General features: G+C 47.6%; 1 protein-coding gene across 3 annotated transcripts; it reads left to right on the plus strand.

The window, feature by feature from the left end:
• The first annotated feature begins 6,737 nt into the window (after positions 1-6,737).
• SVOPL (SVOP like) lies at positions 6,738-20,603 on the plus strand. 3 transcript variants are annotated; one of them, XM_013173122.3, is made up of 11 exons: positions 6,738-6,809; positions 7,214-7,338; positions 8,744-8,807; positions 10,447-10,572; positions 10,854-10,982; positions 12,065-12,138; positions 13,887-14,089; positions 14,460-14,571; positions 15,312-15,393; positions 16,855-16,944; positions 17,320-17,529. In XM_013173122.3, the coding sequence occupies exons 1-11, from the start codon at positions 6,738-6,740 to the stop codon at positions 17,464-17,466; spliced, it is 1,224 nt and encodes a 407-aa protein (XP_013028576.3). In that variant the 3' UTR covers positions 17,467-17,529. The 3 variants fall into 3 exon arrangements, with proteins under 3 accessions (XP_013028576.3, XP_066853991.1, XP_066853987.1); XM_066997890.1 differs by lacking the exon at positions 6,738-6,809 and adding an exon at positions 20,262-20,603 and having other exon boundaries at positions 6,855-7,338; positions 17,320-17,433; XM_066997886.1 differs by lacking the exon at positions 6,738-6,809 and having other exon boundaries at positions 6,855-7,338.
• The last annotated feature ends 121 nt before the right edge of the window (positions 20,604-20,724 follow it).

Raw genomic sequence — 20,724 nt, forward strand, 5'->3', positions numbered from 1 at the left:
TCCTGCAGAAGATGAGGGGTATTTTGGAGCAGAGCAGTGACTGCCCTTTCCCCAGCACATCTGCTAAGCTGAATGAGACCAGGTTTTCTAGCTGGTGCTGTGAATGTGGCCACCAGGTGTGGCCAGATCCAGAAGAGATTGCTGTTACAGAGTAGTGGACCTTGGTACAACACCCTGTTGTCTTCATCTGGGCTTTACCCACTGCTGGAGGAGGTGGGGCTTCCCATTACGTTACTGGGATTTTTTAACCTAGGGAGAACTGGTTGCCTCTGGATCCAAAGCTCATCCCCTAGCTAGGAAGGTGTTTGTTCCTGAGGGCTGGTAACACATCATGTATATCACTTTGTAAAAGATTAATAAATATATTAAAAAAAAAAGATCAGCCGGAATGACCATGAAGGATGGGAAAGTGATAACAAAGTCAGTCAAAATGGTTTCAGTCACTCACACTCATTCTTTCATGGAATTTTAATTCCTCCTCATGAGAGCTAGAGCTGTGTGTGGCCAGGCCTTCCTGCCAGGATGACTGGGGAGACAGAGGATGAGGATCGCCAGGTACTGAGGTCTTGTCCAGTCTCTTGGGTCCTCTGGTTTGGCGATGATGGTTTTCGAAGAGATCTTTTATAACCTTCAGGAGTCAACAGTTTCTTGAAGCTCAGCCTCTGCCTCTTGCAGCAAACAGCACTTTCCACAGTGTTTACTTGTGTGATGGCTCTCTGTCATGTCCTTGGCCAGCAGCAGAGGACTTTCTTCTCACCCTCACTCTCTTGTTTCTCCTGGAGCTTTAATTTATGCAGACATTTCCATTCACACTTCTCTGTGACCAGTTTTTGCATTTCTATTGCAAACAACTAAATTATCATGAGGTGGCTAAAAGAAGTAATAGACAGCATGCCTTCATCCCAGACACCTGAGCCTGAAAATACATCTCTGCGGCTGAATATTTCACTGGTATTTTTGGTCATTCTTTTCCCTTCTGCTTTGGGAAGCCAGAATACCAAAACTTCAGTTCCCTTCTGTGATTGCATGCACGGTGTCTGAGTTTTTGCAATGAAAACGTAACAGTATGGATCTGGCAGCCTGGATCCTGCATCCAGTTTAGCAGTTGCCAATAGTGGCTGTGGCTGAATATCAGATATTATTAAAAGGAAGATGTAAAATAGGGCTGTGAAATAGCTTATGTTGGCTGACAGCAAATGCATTCCTGATGCTTGAATGTGTGAAACTTGGCGTGAGAGCTACATGCTTTGATAAAACTATTACAGCATTGCTTCCAGCTTGGTGTACATATTTCAAAAGAGAAGGATTTAGGGAACTCTTATGGAAGGGAGACAAAAAACTCCCCAGCATCTCCACTGGGAGAAATTAAAGCTAAAGCCAACACGGTCAAGGTCAACAGCAAGGTCAACCAACAAGGTCAGCATGTACACTCCTTGTCAAGAGCACTTACAGCACGCATAGCTCAGATTTACTGGCCAGCACAACCTGCAGCACTCGGATTTGCTATGAGGCAAGGTCGGGATCACCGCAAGCCACGAATACTCACTGGAGCTGTGTACTTGGTTGGGAAATTAAGAGAGATGAAGCAGATGGACAGGCCCTGTTTTCTTTGTGGTGATGGCATCTGATCTGGCTTCAGATGGCCCAGGGGAGCTGGTGGCTGTGGCACCTGGGTGCTGCTCACAGCGGTGGGGGACACCATCAGCCATGGTGGGCAGCTCCTGCAGAGGCAGCTGTAGGTGCAAGGGGACCAGCACAGGTCAGCACTGAGGTGCCCCGCTGTGCCACCTACTGCTGGGGGTGGAGGTGGGTGGGGAGGGACCTGCCTGTGCCCAGGGAGGAGGAAACCTGATTCCCGGGAGCTGGAGCCCAAACCCCACAGCACCGCCAGCACTGCAAAAAGAAAACAGCAGAAGGGAAAGAAACAGCCGTAAGGGAGGAAAAGTCTGCTCCTCTGTGCCTGAGACATTTCAGAGGTAAGGAAACTTCACTCCAAACAAACAAACAAAAAACAACAACAAACTAATTGAGCCTTGGCTTAGGAGTGGGGATTTCTGATCATTTGCTTGCCATGTCTTCCTGCTGCCGGGTCCCAGCAGTAGTTTCACTGCACTCTTGGTTGCTCCCTTCTGATGGAGGATTGCTGTTTTCCCTGCCAGCAACAGCTTTGGCAGTGCTCTTCTTTTGGCTCGTGTAATTGTCATTTCGTATTTTCAGTGTGATTTACAAATAGCAGGAAGCTCTTCCTTGTGACTCCCCAAAGAGGTGTGATAGACATGAGCTGCTCCATCAGAGCAAACAGGGCTGCAAGTGCTTGGGATGAGCAAACCCTATGCTCAGTAGGAACCCTTAGGAGATTTGCTGAAGCGTGGCATCTAAATCTTCTTGGAGATAAATGCTGGTGCAGAGCATACGGTGCTGAGGACTTAGCAGTGGCTTCTTACCTGCTTATGGGTGAGTGAATTTTGCTCCAGCTGCCCCAGTGCCCTGGCCACAGGGGAGATGGAGATGCCTGGATAGATTTCTGGTGTTACTTGAGGTGCTAGAACAGGTATCCCACCTGGTCAGTTGCTGCTGTTTGGGAGCTGTGTGGGTCTCCCATAGGTGCTAGATTCTATTCTGACACCTCTGGGGGTGTCTTGGCCACCCCAAATGGTGGGGTGCCCCTCTGCACCCTTCTGCTTGAGCACCTGAGCCTCACTGGTGGGTCCTGCATGGCCAGGGTTTGCCGTTTCACAGGTTTCAGGTTTTACAGGTGCCCAGGTTTCATTACTGTAAAGCTCTCCATGACTCAGCCACAAAGCAAAACATTATCTCTTCTCAAGGGCTCTTCCAAACACCCTGTTTGGTTGCTGCTGAGCTGGTTCCACCTTGAAATGGTCTGTATGTGGTGGCCAACACGATCAGCTGGTGGCAATACATGGTGCTGGCCGCTACAGCTGCCTCCGAGGATGCTGCTCAGAGACAGTAGTAAGCAATATCCTACGCATCCTCTGGGATGCTGGACTGTAATGGTCTGTAACAGCAAGGTCAGTGTATGTGACCCAGCCGATTAATCTGCTGTTAGCCCTGAATGACCTCTGCCTAACTGCACCTCAGTGCAATGTTTGTAACGTGCCCAGCCTGCGAGTGCCGTAACTCTGTGCTTTCCGAGCTTGTGCTGCCCTCTACCTCAGCTGAGATCCTGTGTCTTTTGTTAGATGCTCTCAGTCATTAGGTAAATCCCTGGTCCTGCTGCAGCCCCCAGACCACTGCTGGGTGGCAGTGAATGCTTCCTCGGCCAAGTCCGGCACCTCTGGATGGAGGTCATCAGAGGAGGGCTAGTTACCCTGTGCATGGGTTGAGGCCCCCCCCCGCCAGTGTCTGAGCACGTACTCAGCAGGAAAGCCTGTGGGTTAAAGCTTGCGGTGTGCTTAATCCCTGCCACGGGATTAAGATGATATTTTCTTACAAGGAAAAGCAGGCGTGATCAGTTCTAGGGATCTAGCATTAGAAACCAGAACTGCTCAGGGGAGAAGCCAGCTGTCCCCTGTGGCTGTTTTTCTTGCTGACATAAAAGGATGGGGATTAATGCAAGGGGGTGAGGCAGAGGACCGCATGTCCAGTGAGAAGCACTGTGCTGCCAGGGTTGGGCAGGGTGAGGAGGAGCTAGGGACTTGCTGCTTGCCAGACATCCCATCCTGGGAAGCCAGGGCTCGGGGAGCAGGCTGGGCAGTCCCACTGCTCTGCGTGGCTGTTCCCACCCTCTGGCTCTGCTTCATGCTCTGACAAACCTCAGCAATTACAGGGTGCAGCACCTCAGGTCCTAAGAGGCAGACATTTCTACCTTTGACTGGGGCAGCGTAGTGCCAGTAATTGTCAGCTCTTGGATCTTGGAGGTGATGCAGCATCCTTTGGCTGTCTTTGCACTTCCAGGCTTGGGAAGCCATGACACACAGTCTTGCATCTTCCCTGAGTCTCTGGACTTTCTATGAAAACAGCCAGAGCAATGTGATGACTGATCTGTCAGCTCAACTGAACTGCCTTGTGATGCTTCTATGTATTTTTTTAGACAAAACAAAACAAATAATCAAACAAACAAAAACCACTGTGGGAAGTGTCATTTCCTACTAGCTGCCTAAAACAAATATGTGTTTGAACATATCTGAATGCTTCCATTGCAGTCCATGCAGGAAACTGCTTTGCTGGCTGATAGCAAAGGTTGCTTTGTGACCATCTGAAGGTTTCACAGTTAAATCCCATCCTTCCCTAGCAGTGACCGGGGACCCCAGCAGGAGCTGAGATGGCCACTGCACCGAAAGATGCAGTAAACACTATTGCCTTGGAGGAAATCCACATGGAGGGACAAGAACCCCCTAAAGGTAGGTTTGTGTTTGCAAGACTAGAAATTTTGGTCCTCGTGTAGTGGGGTAGAGGCAGCGTTCTGGTACTCCAGATCTCTGCCCATGCAGCCACAGGCATCAGCTTCATACTCCTCCTCTCCCACCACAGCTGCCAGGCTTGTCTTCCACCAGCAGCAGTGGAAGAGCTGCCTGCCTTGGTTTCTATGAAATTATTATATTTTTTTCTTCTGAAATTCTGTTCCATTTCAGGGTTTGACCTGACTAAGTTGAAAGATAAATGTCCTGACAGAAAAAATTTGTACAGCTCTGACTTTACCTAAATAAGAGCTCAAATGTATACATACGCTGAAAGCTTTCTGCCAGCTCTGTTTATAAAGCCATCTCAGCCCTGAGAGCTGCTTGGTTTGATCCTGAAATGGGGGAAGAAAATGAGGAGAAAAGCTTTAGGAGACAATATGAAGCCCAGATGTGCTTGTTGCAGCAGCCGTGACTATTGTGGGACTGCGGGGCCAGGACAGTCCCCAGCCCTGGCTCACAGCACCCATGCCAGGGCAAGTTAGGTGTTTCCAGCCTTTCTCCTGGCACAGGCCACATAAAACATTCACATTTCATAAAGACCTGAGGAGGTACAGCTTGACAATTGATGTGTTTTTTTTTTTATTATTAATTTTTATTTTTTTTAATTTGTTTTGTCTCTTTCTTCCCCTTTGGTGTTACAGGGCAGAAGACATTTACGGTGGAAGAAGCTGTGGAAACCATTGGGTTTGGGAGGTTCCACATTGCACTTTTCCTAATCATGGGAAGCACTGGGGTAGGTGTCTGCAGCCAACTGCACGGTACCAAAAAAAAAAAAGGAAAAAAAAAACACACAAAAAAACGCTCTCCTCCTTTTTGTTATTACTGTGCAATAACAACTGAAAGTCCCATGTGCACATATTGCAGCCCCCTTTTTTTTTCACACATACTTTCTCAAGCAAGATTTCTGCTTTTGTCACCTTTGTCCAAAACCAACATTGGCCGAAACCGATATTGAACCTCTTTCAAGGCAAAGCCGAACAGGTTGCCCCAGGTCATCCTGGCCTTGCCCTTGCCCTGGGTCACCGTCCCACCTCCTGAGGGTTAGGTTCAGCCTCCTGACTGCATTTTTCATGCCATTCCCAGGGCACCCAAACCTTGTGCAGTCTGACACAGGATGGCTGCTCTCCTCTCACTCTTGGCTACCTGGAAAACTTCTTAATTAACTAACTGCCAGGGTCCTAGGTTAACAGCACATCTGGTTTGGGAACCAGGGCCAGGCTGGGGTGAAGGTGTGATGGGGACATATCCATGAGCATTGCCACAGTTGAGATGGGAAGGCCTGCAGCTATGAGTGAATGATGGCTTAACTAAATGAATGATTTCTTAACTAAAGCCAGCTGCTAGGAGCAGACAACAGAGCAATGATTCTATTTTTATGTTATTTATTTTATTTTATTTTATTTTATTTTATTTTATTTTAGAGGTTGTCTTTGTGTTAGATGCCCAAATTCACAGCCAGGTATTTAAAATAGCAGCTTGGTTTCTGGATGCTGTTGAAGACCTTCCACCAGCACAGCTGGCTGAGAGTCTCTTCTGTAAGGGATGAATCTATCCAGCCTTTCTAGTCACAAGCTGTACCCAGATATCCACTTTCTAGGTGCAGCTTTGTCCCATCCTCTCCTTTCCCAATTCCCAAAAGCACGTTTTCCAGACCAGGCAGAGGGCTAGACCTCTGTGGAGGCACCACGGCTTCACAGGGCCTGTTTCAACACGGTGAGACTGCCGTGGCTGCAGGCTAGGCGGGGCTGAGGGTCTTCACCCCACGGGCTCCTCACACTTTCCCTTCTTGTTAATGTGCATGCTTCTTCCCAAAGGTGGCTGAAGCCATGGAGATCATGCTAATAGCTGTCGTGTCCCCCCTCATCCGATGTGAGTGGCAGCTCCATGACTGGCAGGTGGCTCTAGTGACGACGGTGAGTGACTTGTGCTCCCCCATGCAAGTCATCCACCACAAGGGCAGTGTCTGCGGCACCACCAGGCTTCATAACATACATTTCCCAATAGACCAAATAAATTCCAAGGCCTCCTCTCAGGGACAGGCCACAACTTTAAAATTCCAGGAAGCAACCTGTCATGAGCACACATCCATGCCCAGAAGTGTAGAGCCAAAATGAGCCCCCCCCCCCCCCCCCCAGTTCCTGACTTTTTAGAAATCTTTGCCACCCTTCTCTTCGAGGACTGACCCTACACATGTCTCCAGCACTGCAGATCATCCTCCTGCCTAGAAAACATTTAGCTCACCTCCATTTTAGAGAGCAGAGCTGCCTGGTGCTGCTGGGAACGAGCACCCCACAGCTGTCTTCCACTTCCCCGTAGATGGTGTTTTTTGGCTACATGGTCTTCAGCATAGTGCTCGGGCTCCTGGCCGACAGGTATGGACGCTGGAAGGTGAGTGGGCACTGGGGCTGTGCGTGCCCTTCCCCAGCCCTGTGACAAGCCACGTGGGGCCTGCCACCACCTGTCCCCTCCATCCCTTTGCTGTGCCATGTCCCTGAGGAACTGCTCCCATGAGAGTCCAGGGGCTTTTTTGCATAGGGCTCAAAACCCTTCGGATCCACCCGAGCCCTTCCCAAAGCCTCTGGAAGGCTGGTTGCTGCTCCTCCCATGGAGGAAAGCCAGACTCCATGAAAACAGGCATCATGGTGCCCATCCCTGGCCCTTTCCTTGCCCCTTAAGCCTGGAGCTAGCTGGCCTCTCTCTTAGCTGGCACCTTGGCCTCAGAAAACTTTCAAAATAATTTTTGTGCTTGGAGAGAGCGCTTGGTTTTATCACCCTAATTTTGCCCCTTGCAGATTCTGCTGCTCTCCTTCCTCTGGGGAGCCTATTTCTCCCTGCTGACCTCGTTTGCCCCATCCTACATCTGGTTCGTCTTCCTGAGGACCATGGTGGGAGGCGGCGTGTCAGGCCACGCGCAGGGGTAAGGACGTGCTTCGTGCCTTGTGAGGAGCACCCTGACACCAGGTTCTGTTCGTGAATAAGCGAGAGCATGGCTCTGCTTTCCTTCCTCCAAGGAGGCACCCAGGGGCCCGGAGGGGCTGTATTCCTGGGTTTAAAGCAAGAAAGGCCCCGCAGCTCATTTTGGCTGACCTTGGCGCAGCGCCCAGCGTCTCGTGCTCTGAGCCTGATAAGCTGAAGCTGCGCGGTGACCGGGAGCAGACGGCCAGGAAGGGGCCTCTCAGGGGGCTGGAAGTGCAGAGGAGAGCAAATTCCCACATCGCCTTAAAGCAAAACGCCGTTCTGTAATGCCATTGAATCCCTGTCTGTCTACCTAAGATGCAGTTCCCAAGGGCTCCTCAGCCCTGGGACAGAGAGGGCAGCTGGTTTGCATTAAACCAGTGACAGGGGGATTATTAACCACATATATTATAAAAACAATTAGACAGGTAACAGATGAGCAAAGGCTGCTTCCTTGTAAAAAAGTCACAACAATTCTGCTTAGAGCAAATTCTTCCCGAACTGGTGTAAAACCTTCCCACTTAAATGAAACTTCTTGCCCTTTCAGGGCGGAAGCAGGGAGGTGTTGGGGGGGGGGAAAGGAAAAATTCACAGTATTAACAGCCACTTCACTAAGAGTCTGGAAAAATAAGTGATTTCTTTTGACTCTGTCAGGGAAACAAATGCAATGTTTCAGTTTTTTCCATGGTTCCTCAAAGTCTGGGTTGAAACGCGGGGCAGGCGAGAAAGGTCCTGTTCCACTCGAGGGGCTGTGGGAGGCAGAACATTGCCCTTCCTACAACAAACTTCTCTCAGCCTTTCCCTCACCTCCCTTTGAGTCTCAGTGAACGCTGGTTGGAATGCATGATTTTTTCCAAACCCACTGCCCAGGCAGGACAGCCCAAGGCAGGCTGCACTGGCCCAAGAGCCCTGTGCTGAAGCGAAGGACAGGAGGCTGGTGCTGCCAGCAGTAAGAGATATCCCATGCCCGGGTCGTGCCTCCACCACCATCCCAGGGCTGCCGCCCTCAGAGGATGGAGGGCAGGGCCGGGCAGGTAAGGTGCTTGCAGTCCCTCCTGCTGCTGGTGCTGCACATTTTATAAGACACCTCAACAGATGAGATGACAGAAAGAGCCAACACAGACTCTCCCCCTTCTCTTTTTGGCCAAGGAGGGGATTTATGCCAGGCACCTCCCTGCATGTAACCTGGTGCCTTCCTGACCAAGGGCGTGTTGAGCAGGGTCTCCCCTGGGAGCTCAGTGGCGGAAGAGGGGGTCCCTCTGTCTGCAGGCAGCCACATTCAATACCGGCTGGGCTGAACTGCCATTTGATCAGTGCAGACATTCTCTCTGTCTCTGTCTTTCTGCCTTATTTCCCCTTTTCACTAGGCTTATCATAAAAACGGAATTTTTACCTACCAAGTACCGAGGATACATGCTGCCCTTATCCCAGGTAAGAGCCAGTATGCTACTTTTTCTTCTCATCCAGAGTCCCAGGAGATTTGTCCTGCTACTGTTTGAAAACCAGGTCTGTGACAAGCCAGCCTTTGTCCCAGAGTATTTGTGTTTGTCTTAGGCCAAATGAGTGCCTTCTGCCTCCTGTGCCTCAGAGTGTGTGCTGTGCATTATTAAGGATGCACACACACAGTTGCATGCAGAAAGGGAGCAATTCCTTTTCAAATAATTGGATGTTCCTAACTTTGTGGTGAGTCTGAATGATGGCTGATATCCAGCTTCTTGGTTACCTTGCTGATAACCGCATTGCCTGCTGTAATGGGGTCAATGCCAGTGGGCTGTCACTTGGGAGCCCAGGGCAGCATTGCCAGCGCAGGGCTGCAGCAGGAGTGTGCATGTTTTCTTCACTGGGAAGCAGGATGCAGAGGTCAGCGTGGTGCTAGATGGGGCAGAGGATGCTCACAGCTTCACCTGTGCTTATCCCACCTTTCTTTGGGGTGCACCAGGAGGCCTGGGCTCTCTCTGATGTTTACAGTGAGCAAAAAGCTCGTGCAGATGTAAGTCAAAAGTGGGGTGGGCTGAGGAGGGGTCTCCACAGTCAAGGGCAGCTCGACATCTCCAACTGGCATGTAGTGGGGGACTCACATTGGGTAAATACAAGCCTTCGAGTCTGAACGATGGTAATAATGTGTGATTAATGAGGCAGCTCCCAGATGAGGTCCTGGGCTGGGCCTCTCCCTGCAGGGCCAGCATAGTTAGTCCCAAGCTAGGCCTGAGACGTGCTGGAAAGGATGTGGCCGCCTGTGGGACAAAAACCACAGTGAGCACGACTGGGGTTATTCCTTGCTCAGCTTCCTGCAATGACCACTTTATGCATGTGCAAATGATTTGTGAAGGCCTTGCTGAACCCATGAATTCGTCTGGCTGTTGGAACAGAAGAACTGGTACACAGTCTTGGTGGCAGGGGCAGTTTGCTTTTCATTGGTGTTTGATCCCAGGGCTTCATTACCCAAGTGTCATCGGAAACACAGAGGTTTATAAAAAGGAACAATCTTGCATTTCTCCCCAGAAACGTGTTATTCCTGCCCACAGACTACTCATGAACTTGCTGTGGCTTTTGCGATTTTGTTTGTGATTTGTACTGCTGAAACTCCTTTGTGTGGTCCCCCTCAAAGGGACATTTCTCCTGATGGCAACAAGTGAACCGCAGGGAGGAAAGTACTTGCAGATTTGGGGCCAGATTCTCCACTGGTATAACTCAGCACAGAGACCCACCAACTTTCAGCAATGGAAAGCTCGCCCCTTTTTGCCTTTGGTGCTTGTAAATCTGCTGCTTCCCTGCAGAGATTCAGACAAGAGAAAAACTCAGTCCTGATTGTTAGCAGGGAAGTGACTGGAAGGAGAAACAGGTCTTTAAGTACAATAGCAGCTACAGCACATTATCTGTTTTCATCCAGAGCTACTTTCTTTCCCTCCTTTCTTCATCCCAAACTCAGCTTCTCTGACAGCCTCAGGATAGCTCAGTTTGAAGTGCAGCTCTCCCCGGGACAGATCCCCACCTATCCAGAGAATGAGACCAGAAGGGATGAAAATAAGCAAATTGCTGCCATGTTAACCCCTCCTTTTCCCTTGGAAAGGTGTTCTGGTTGGCAGGATCCTTGTTAATCATTGGCCTGGCATCAGTGGTGAACCCAACCATCGGCTGGCGGTGGTTGATCAGAATCGCCTCCATCCCCGGCATCATTCTCATCCTGGTGTTCAAGGTAGGAAGAACCTCTCTGCCCGTTCACCACTGCACCACCACTGACCTGGCATGTCCCCAGGCACCAAGAGACATCACCCTCACTGTGTCAGCCAAGCACGTCTGCCCCAGGTCTATTCACTCTTCAGAAATACCAACCTCAGACATGAGGACTGTCTTATTTCTGTAGAGTGACATGGAAAATCCCTACTTCTAGTGCTTGTGGGCAGGATGGGCGGCTGTGGGCAGCACAGGCTGGTAGGAGAGGGGCAGGAGGGCTTTCTAAAACTGCTCTGCTTTCAGTTCATCCCTGAGTCAGCGCGGTACAACGTGTCCACAGGGAACACGGCGGCTGCCCTGGCCACGCTGAGGAGGATAGCCAAGATAAACCGGGCGGCGATGCCCGAGGGGGTGCTGCAGGAGCCCCCCAAGGTAAGCCCAGCCTGCAGTGCTGCCTGGGGACATGGGGGTTGCTGAGGGCATGAAAATCTCTGCCATGATTTTTTGTTTTTATTGATTTCACACTGCCCGTCTTGCTTTTCTTAGCTATCCTCCTTATTTTGGGACAGTGGGACCTTCCCCTTATCTGCTTAACATACTCCCCACTGTCATGCCACTGTTATGCCAGCACAATCACTTTCGAATATGCAAGGCTAGTGGAATTTTACACTGCGAAAACACAACTTTATTTCTCACACTACAACCACTGGGTCCTGCCAGAGTGTCCCCAGCACCAGAAGATGTAGGACCTGTTCCTTGGGGTCCCGCTGGGTTTCGTGACCATGGGACAAATGTCCCACCTGCAGATCCCAGAGTCTTTCCCAGCCCCTGGCCTTGCTTGTGGGCCAGCTCCCAGCATCCCAGGTCCCTGCAAGTGGAGCCAGAGGGGCAGAGCAGGGGAGGACATTTCGGAGCTGCCACCATTTCCACCTATTTAAGGAGGCTGAGCAGCTCCAGAGCTGATCGCTTCTCATGTCCAGGGCCTCGAAGTTATAATGTGGCTCTTTTAAGTCCCTTCCCTGGACTTCTTTGTGGCTTATTCAATCCCACAGGCACCAAGCATTGTCCTCAGCAATTCATGCAAGATGTATTGTATTGGAATTAATTAGGATTAAAGCTTCGCTGTGGTTTAATTGAATTTATGTAATGGAACCACATTGGCCATGCACAGGGTTTTTGTTAGTTGTTCACTCTCCAAGGCTTCAATAGTAATAATAATAATAATAACAAGAACAACAATAATAAAGGCAACCCCAAAACTACACGTTTTCTCAGGCATGTGGGGGCAAAAGTGGGGGTGCACAGCGTGCTCTCTTCTCCCCCCCTCCATCCTTTGCAGCACGTCCTCCTACAGACATCCTCTGGGAAGAGGGGCTTCCTCTCCAGAGGGCTGGTGGGGCACTGTGCTCCTGGGGCAAAGGTGCTGGCACCTGGGCACCAGCTGCCACTGCAGAGTTCTTGCCCTTGTGTAAAAGATGGCTTTTAAGCAAATCTTTCTACCACTTAATTTGCAGGAAAGAAGAGGAAGGTTCAAGGACCTCATCCATCCCAAATACCTAAGAACCACTCTGCAGATATGGATCATATGGTAATTTTTTTTTTTTGTCTCTTGCTTATCAGCTCCACAGGACAGGGTGGTTTGGTCAATGAGCAGCAGGAGAGCTCACATCTGCCCGCTGTGCATACCACATGTACCCTCAGTTTGGTTTCACTTCTTGTTGCCAGCTAGTTCATCCAGAGATGAGGACAAATGCACTGCTTCGCAGGCCAGCCCACGTATCAGTGAGACAGGGCTCAGACAGAAACTCATTAACTAGTACCACTGCCACTGGCTGAGGAAAATTAAGATTGAAGACAGACGAATTTCATTTGCCACGTTCCCAGTAGCTGTATGCATGGGTAATATATGTTTCATTGGCTGTGCTGTCTGGAATGGAAATGTATAAATAATGGGTCCGTGGGAACTCATTGACCCAAAATCTTGCTAAGTCAGGCTTTGAATATTTTATGTTTTCCCCTCAACTTGCATGAGTATTATGAAATATCTTTTTGCTTTTAATCCTCCTTTCTCTTCTACTCCCCCAGGAGCCACTGGTTTGTTCTCAGGTTTGCATCCCCATCCCTTCATGCCCTCAGCATCCCCCATGTCCCCAGGCAACTCATTTCATAGCCTGCATTCTGGAGCTTGTTTCTGAAACTGCCAGGGAGGATTAAAAAAAAAAAAAAAAAAAAAAAGGAAAAATTACTTCTCAGCCTGCTTATGATTAGGCATATGCTGATTACTTGATAATGACACAGCGAAGCTGCCGCCACCAGTGCCCTGTTCTTGACAGTGAGCCAGGGTGCGGTGTGAGTCTCTCCAGCAGGATAATGAAAACTCCTTTTAAAAATCACTGTGAAGGAAGGATGAGGAATAAAACGCTTGGACAGCTACTGTATTTGAGCTGCAAGCACTGGGGTCTGATTTAGGGACTCCCTCCAGGCAGGGGCAGTTTAGAAGTGTCTCCACACACAGACCGGAATAAGACAAGGGACTGAAGTGGCACACTCTCCCTGCCATGACCACAGCATCGCTGTCTCCCAGCCTGGAATGACCAGAAATTGGGGTGGATATTGGGACAACTTATTCCCAGCTGGATCACCACAGCTCCTGCCCAGAGGCAGCAATGCTTTGCAAAGCTGTAGCCTACAACCAGCATTTATGGAGGAGTTGAGAGACGTAGGAGCATTTCCTTCATTTGAAAGTGGAGCAGGAAGGTGGAAATGTGGGCAGAGCAGTAGTGTTAATGTCAGAAAGTGCCTCAGGACTTTATCAATTACAAATGAGCAAGCTTTTGGCATTAATCTTTTTAACGAGAGCCTGTAGATTTCATGGCTTCTTCACATCCTTTCCTTGGGGAACAGAGCAATGATGGGAAGGGGTAAAGACCATGCACACATGCAGCATTGCACTGGGTTTTCTGAGTGGCTGTGGGGCAGTGGAAATACAGGGGTGAGCTTCACCCTCATTGGGGTGCTTGGCAGTCCGGGTGTCCTGCTGCACAGCAAAACCCAGCACCAGTGGGCAAGCAATCAGAGAGCTATGAGCTAGGGTGGGGTCCTCCAAGGAAGAGAGGTGTGTGGACATGTGTGGCAGTGCTCTGCCATGCGCTGGGTGCCCGCTGACCTGGTGGGTTCCCGTGTCACCGCTGGGCTCAGGCTCGTACAGGTGCCCATCCTGCACCACCACAGTGCTGGTGTGTTCAGGGAGAGTCTCAGGACACCCAAAACCTGCTGCATTTCAGTGCCAGAGCGTTTCCTTACCTTCCCCATCAATGTCCCTGTTCCTCCCCACAGGCTTGGCATAGCTTTCGCTTATTACGGAGTCATCTTGGCCAGCGCCGAGCTGCTGGAGCGGGACCTGAGCTGCGGCTCCACAGCACCACTGGGGGAGGACCCTGGCCCCATCTCGGAGGAGAGCCGCAGCCCCTGCCACTGCCACCCGTTTGGCCCTTCTGCGTACCAGACCATGATCATCAGCACCGCCGGGGAGATCGCATGTAACCTCCTCTTCCTTCCCCGCCCTTCCAGGCCCTCTTTACCGCCAGCTGGTGCTCACTGTGCTGTGCTGCTCGCTGAGCACCCGGAGATGTCCTGCAGGGTGAAATGCCCTCGGCCTTGCTGGCGAGTGCCAGGCACCAGCTCCTCACAGTGGGGAGACCGGGCCATGTGCCATGGGGGCAGATTGCAGGGTTTGGGTACAGGGAGGCCACTACAGGATTTGCACATTCTGTAGAGCATTCGGTAGGTGCTGAGGATGCAGAGAGGTATTTTTGAGTCACACTGCATAGGGCCTTGAGGCCTATAGAGACAGACGATCATTACAAGTATGTCACCTAACATTTTATGCTTCTCCTTTCTGTCTCACAGTAAATCCTGTGAACATCCTCGGCATCAACTTCCTCGGAAGACGCCTGAGCTTGTGTATCACCATGGGATGTACGGCGCTCTTCTTTCTTCTCCTTAATATCTGCACCTCGAGGTAGTCGCCATCAGCATGCGGGTGTTGTTGGGGGTGGGCGCAACTTCCCCTATGCATACAACATGCTGCTTTCTAGTGTAGTCTGGGAAACAGAAATGATGTGAACAACATCCACTAGAAAGTATATTCACTCTTATTTTTTCTTTATCTTTTATTTTATTTTTTTTTTAGCAGTGGTAGTTTTGTCTCTTATAACTTGTAGAGCCAGGCACTTCAAAAAGAGCTCAGGGCTTCAAGGGAAAGGTTTTGTGAGTGCTATAATTATCAAGCTGATTAGGGAGGATTTCTAAGAAAGTTCCCTCTCAAGCTGGCAGAACCTAACAGCTCCTGGAAGTCAGGGGGGCTTCAAGCTGAAGTCTGCTTTAAACTGGCGAGGAGCCTGGCAGCACTGTGGGCTCTGGGAGCTGGAGTGGGAGGCTGCAAACAGCATTAAGGTAAACAAGCCCCTGTCAGGAGGCTTACAGTCATTGACTTGGGTACCAACCTCTTTGCTGCTATTACTGTTATTATCTTCAGTTTTCTCTGCCTTATCTTTAGCCTGAGCACAGCCAGCATGTTTGCTTGCAGCTTCTTTATAGAAGTAGCAAACATGTCCTGCTAATGGACTAAAAACGATTACACTTGTCAGCAATCAACTTTTCCTTATTTTAAAAGCCTTAGCACAGAGAATACATTAGGTTGTGTCTCTGTTGATCACTGTTCAGTGACACTAACTCTGCTCCACGCTGCTTCCTCTTCAGTGCAGGCATGACTGGGTTTCTCTTCATGCTTCGTGCCTTGGTTTCAGCAAACTTCAACACCATCTACATTTACACGGCAGAGGTGGGTCCTTCTGAAAGTACTTGAAGCTGCTCTGGGGCATGAAAGCCCATTTGCCAGGAATGCTGCTTTATTTCCTGACCAGTTAGTCATCTTTCTTGAACTAAGTGTCTCTTGCTTCCTGACCAAACTTTTCATATATGAGATAAGCCAAAGAATCAGAAAACTGGTTGGAGGTGAGAAGAGCAGGAGGGACAGGAATGCCCTACTGAGCCACCTGTTGGTCAGCTACTACTAAATGTGATTTTTGAGGATGTTGTGTACATGCATCTTCCAGAAATCTCCATCTTATCCCTTGCTATCCCTCTCAAGTTAGATAATAGGCTACCACTGAAAGGAACCTTCGCCAGCACTTAAGGGACTGATGTAGTTAGTATATTGAGTTTTATATATATAAATATATTTATTTATTTATTTATTTATATTATCACCTAATGGAATTGTTGTGTTCTGTCTACAAATAGTTTTAATTCTTCAGAGAACTTCTCCTTCATACAACTTTGGAGCAATGAGTTTTGTAGGTTAGCACATGGTTTTCATTTAAAAAACACCACTGTGTGAAATTTAACATATTGACTTTCAGATTGAGTAAAGTGATAATACGTTAATAGCCGTAGCTACGTGGGTTGGCCTGATAGTGTGCAGTACTTCTTTTAATAGCACACTGTATTTACTCATGCACCAGACTTGAATAAATACCAGCCTTTAATAGTCCAGAATCAGATGCTGTTGATGTGAAGACCATTGCTGGGATAGCCATATGATAAACCATCAATACACACAATTTAATTGAGGATCAAAACCATACTTAGAAATGCCCTTCCCGGCCACATGCCTGGACTCTTCTTGAATTGCCTTACATCCTCTGGCTTGGCTCAGTAAAATATTTAAACAAAGGCTTAAATGACAAAGGCTAAAAAGGCTAAAATCTATTGACATTAATGGGACGTAACTAAAGTTAAGCAAGCACATACTTAAGTGTTTTATTGGCACAGGTATTATGAAAATATGAGATATGAAAAAGAAAATACACAAAGCATGTTCCTCTAAGCCTGGAGGTTTCTTAATGGCATTTCATTTTCTTTTTCCCCATTCTAAACAAAGGTGTTGTTACAAATAAATAGGCTGTCTTGAAGGCTGCAGACAATATCCTTTTTTGTGCTTTCCAGATACAGGGCCTAGCACCCAGCCTACAGTCTGTGACTTTGACCTGAGCAGCTCAGTGTAACTGGAAGAAAGGTGTGTCTGTCACCCTAAGCCTCTACTTTGGGCAAGAAATGGCAGATTTGTAATGGCACAAATAAGACACAAAGGAATCTTTAATTCTTTTTATATCTTATCCCACTGGCTGCCCTTGAAAATACAATGGGGCTCTCTGAAGAAAAAAAAAAAAAAAAGGAAAAAAGGGGACACACATCACAGAACATTGTCATGTTAATCCTATTTCTTTCTGGCCTGTTTTAGGTTTATCCCACTACGATGCGAGCTCTGGGGATGGGAACAAGTGGGTCATTGTGCCGTGTTGGAGCTATGGTGGCACCATTTATATCACAAGTAAGAGCATAGTTGATAATGTTGGTAAACCTTGAGGCAAACATTGTTATCAAATACACAGAGATATGCTCCTGAAGTTCACAAAAAGGGTAATACACTCAGTCTAGGTTGTGGTGTTTTTTTCCAACTCATTAGTTCTTTATCTGACATTTATGCAGAGTACTTTGGTGATCTTTGCCAGATGTAGCTCTGGATGAATCTCTTCCCAGAGCTTAGCTTGCTAGAATTTGTTGCTTTCTGAAAACTCAGATTCAAACAAGACAGATTGTTTTTCTGGCTGTTGAGTTTCTCAGGTGGTTGTAACCCATCATCCACTCTTTAATTCCTAATTAACTGCCGTGTCCCAAAACCAAACTGTTGTTTTTTTATCTGCAGGTTCTTATGAGTGCTTCTTTCCTTGGGGCCCTATGTCTTTTCTCATCTGTGTGCGTTGTGTGTGCAATCTCCGCATTCACGCTGCCCATTGAGACCAAGGGCAGGGCACTGCAGGTTTGTATTGCCACTCCAGGAGTTCCTGCATAGCTAAAGGCTATTTAGAAACTAGTAGATTTTGATTCAGCCAGAGAGCACCCCAAAGTCTTCTGAGGGTTCATAAGCCAAAATAAGGACTGACGGATAAGCAGAGGAAGGTGCTGTCATAGCAACTTAAAGCACTGTTACCCCAGTTGCCTCAGCTCATTTCTCATGTAAGAACAAACAAGAACGCCAGTCCTAACCCCAGCTCCCTCATTGCAGCATGTTAACCTAAATTAGCGTAAGCACTTCTTTGTCCCAACTTGAAATTGCTGTGCATATTCTGCTCTGCCTCTGTTGCTTGCAGAGATAATAGCAGATGCAAGTAACGCCTTAAACTACTAAAGCCACCTCCACATCAAATTCAAGTCAAATGCCCCAGCAGCATCAGCCCTTTAACCTAAACCCTTGTGACTAGTGTTTCGTATAAAGCTTCAGAGGCAGACAGCCAAAACACTAAGCACAAAGATGAAGAAGAAATGTCAGTTTAAACTCAGACAGCCTCCCATGGCCATGTAGCACTGATTTAATTACTAGAGGTGGCGAGCAGTTCTGTGGTGACAGGCAATTCAGCTGTACCAGCATGGAACTTTTCATATCATGCAAGAGGCAGGGCTGCATCACACTGCATATTCTCCTGCAGCCTTACCGTAAACGCCAGAAGACCACGGGCTAGGTAATCCACATTCTTTAGCAACCTAGGGCCAGACAGATGTTTGGCCAAACTGCTTTATGTGGGATTCAGGACCCGACTTAAATATATATAAACAAACACATACACATTATATGCATACAGACATGCACACTGAATTTCATTGGGTCACATCTAAGGTTTCCCACAGGTGTGTGGCACAGTTAACCTTAGAGATTTTGGAAAAGAAACACATTAATCATTGCCTGCCTCTTAAAATGCATGTCTTTTAGAAATACGGACTCATGTTTTTATGCTATTTTAAAATATCAATATGATATTCTGTAAATGACTAGAAAAAAATATAAAAGCTTAAGAAGCTTTAAGTGAAATTTAATAAGAAGAAATTTGAGTGGACAAAGCAACTCATTTTTCCCTTGTGGGTGAAATTCAACCCCATGCACAGATGCCAGGGACCCACAATCCCTCAACTGGTTGGATTTTACAAAAATTACTAAGCAAACACTTCTTTAAAACTGCTTTAAACATAAAAGGAAACCTCTGATTCAGACACAGATAGATTAATTTTGGCTAGTAGTAGCTGAGATAAATGGGAATGTAATGATTCCTTAATGGGAGGGGCTCTTCCCCTGCAAATGTAATAGCATTATTACTTGCTACAAGTAAGAGTAATAAGCTCCAGTTGCTGGCCTTCACATGCACAAGTCAAAAGGACATAAAAATAAAAATCTGTAGATCTAGTTCTGTACTACAAGAAGCCACCATTAGATCATATATTCAGTTTGGTTATTCTTCTCTAGAGGTCGTTTCAGAGATTGTATTTGTGTACATAATGTCATTCAAGCATTGCTGAATCATGACTATTGAATGTACTAAGGGCAGTCATCTAACCCATTCAAAAATTTAAATGCACAATGTAAAAGCTCTTGAACAAGGCAATATTTAATCCTAAAGCGCCAAACAACAGATGTGTATCTCAACACTAGGTCTAAGTGAAACAACTGAATGAAACACATATAGGAAACTTTTTGTGGAATCTGAACGACATTTAAAAAGCATACTGTCCGTTGTCTGGATGGAGACCAGTGAGGAGAGGTGTCCACTGAGGGTCTGTATTGGGACTGGAACTGTTCAGTATCTTCATTGGCGACACAGGCAGTGGGATTCAGTGCACCCTCAAGTAAGGCAAGTTTGACAACAAGCTGAGTGGTGCAGTTGAAACTGTAGAGGGAAGGGATGCCATCCAGAAGGACCTGAGAGGTGAGCCAGTGTGAAGCTCATGAAGTTCAACAAAGCCAAGTGAAATGCCCTGCACCTAGGTCGGGGCACTCCCAAACATCAGCACACAGTGGGGGATGAATGGATTGTGAGCAGCCCTGTGGAGAAGGACTTGGGGGTTCTGGGGGATGAAAAGCCTGACATGAACAGACGATGTGCGCTTGCAGCCCAGAAAGCCAACCATATCCTGGGCTGCATTGAAAGAAGTATGGCCAGCAGGTCGAGGGAGGTGATTCTGCCCATCTTCTCTGTTCTCATGAGACCCCACACAGAGCACTGCGATAGGTTCTTGGGACCCCAACATAAGAAGGACATGAAAGGAAGGCCACAAAAACAATCAGAGGGCTGGAACACCTTTCCTATCAAGGAAGACTGAGACAGTTAGGGTTATTTAGCCCATAGAAGGGTTCAGGGTGATGTTACTACCAGCATGTGTAACGATAAGACAAGTGGTAATGGTTTTAATCTGGAAGAGGGTAGATATAAAGAAAAGTTGTTCAATTGTTCACTGTGAGGGTGGCAAGGTATTGGAACAGGTTGCCCGGTGAAGTTGTGGATGCCCCATCCCTGGAGGTGTTCAAGGCCAGGTCGGATGAGGCTTCAGGAAGAAGGTGTGTCCCTACCCAGGGCAGTCGTTGGAACTAGTTTATCTTTAAATTCCCTTCCACTCCAAACCATTCCCTGATTCTATTCTGTATGTCTCAGGTTATTAGAACAGCATCAGTCTACTTTCAAAATAGCCAGGGGGATTGCCTATCAGATGCAAGACCGTTAGGACACATAACCAAGTGGATATTATTTTCTTCTGTATCCATTCTTGTTCATTTTCATGTGCATTCTATTAATTTTTTCTTTTTTTTTTTCCCTTTCTTAGCAAGTAAAATGAAAGCAAGCATTTGATGGTGGAGAGGATAGGAAAAAAAAACACCTTTGGAACCTGTCATTTCATGTGAGCTGCATTTGATGGTGATTGCTTCTCCATACCCTTTCCATTATATAAAAAAAAAGGTAACTGGAACAGTGTAAAAGCTATGATTTGCATAAACAAAGGGCAACTTTCTCAAGTACATTCCCTTTCCTATGATTCAATAAAAAGATGCTTTCTACTGATCCTGTGAAACAAGATGAAGACTGTTTACCACTAGTGCTAATAGTAGTGCCAGTGTCATGTTGCCAAAAAATGGAAAACCACCACCATCATCATTGCTTCAGGGAACTGAGGCAAAGAAGAAAAAAAAATACACAAAGTAAGATTGGGTCTTCACAATAGCAGCTTGAAAGAATGCAGTACTTACCTTTAAAAAACAAAATAGCACTCCTCAAATATTTGTGTGTAC

Source organism: Anser cygnoides, chromosome 1 (assembly GCF_040182565.1).
Source record: "Anser cygnoides isolate HZ-2024a breed goose chromosome 1, Taihu_goose_T2T_genome, whole genome shotgun sequence".
Lineage (NCBI taxonomy): Eukaryota > Metazoa > Chordata > Aves > Anseriformes > Anatidae > Anser > Anser cygnoides.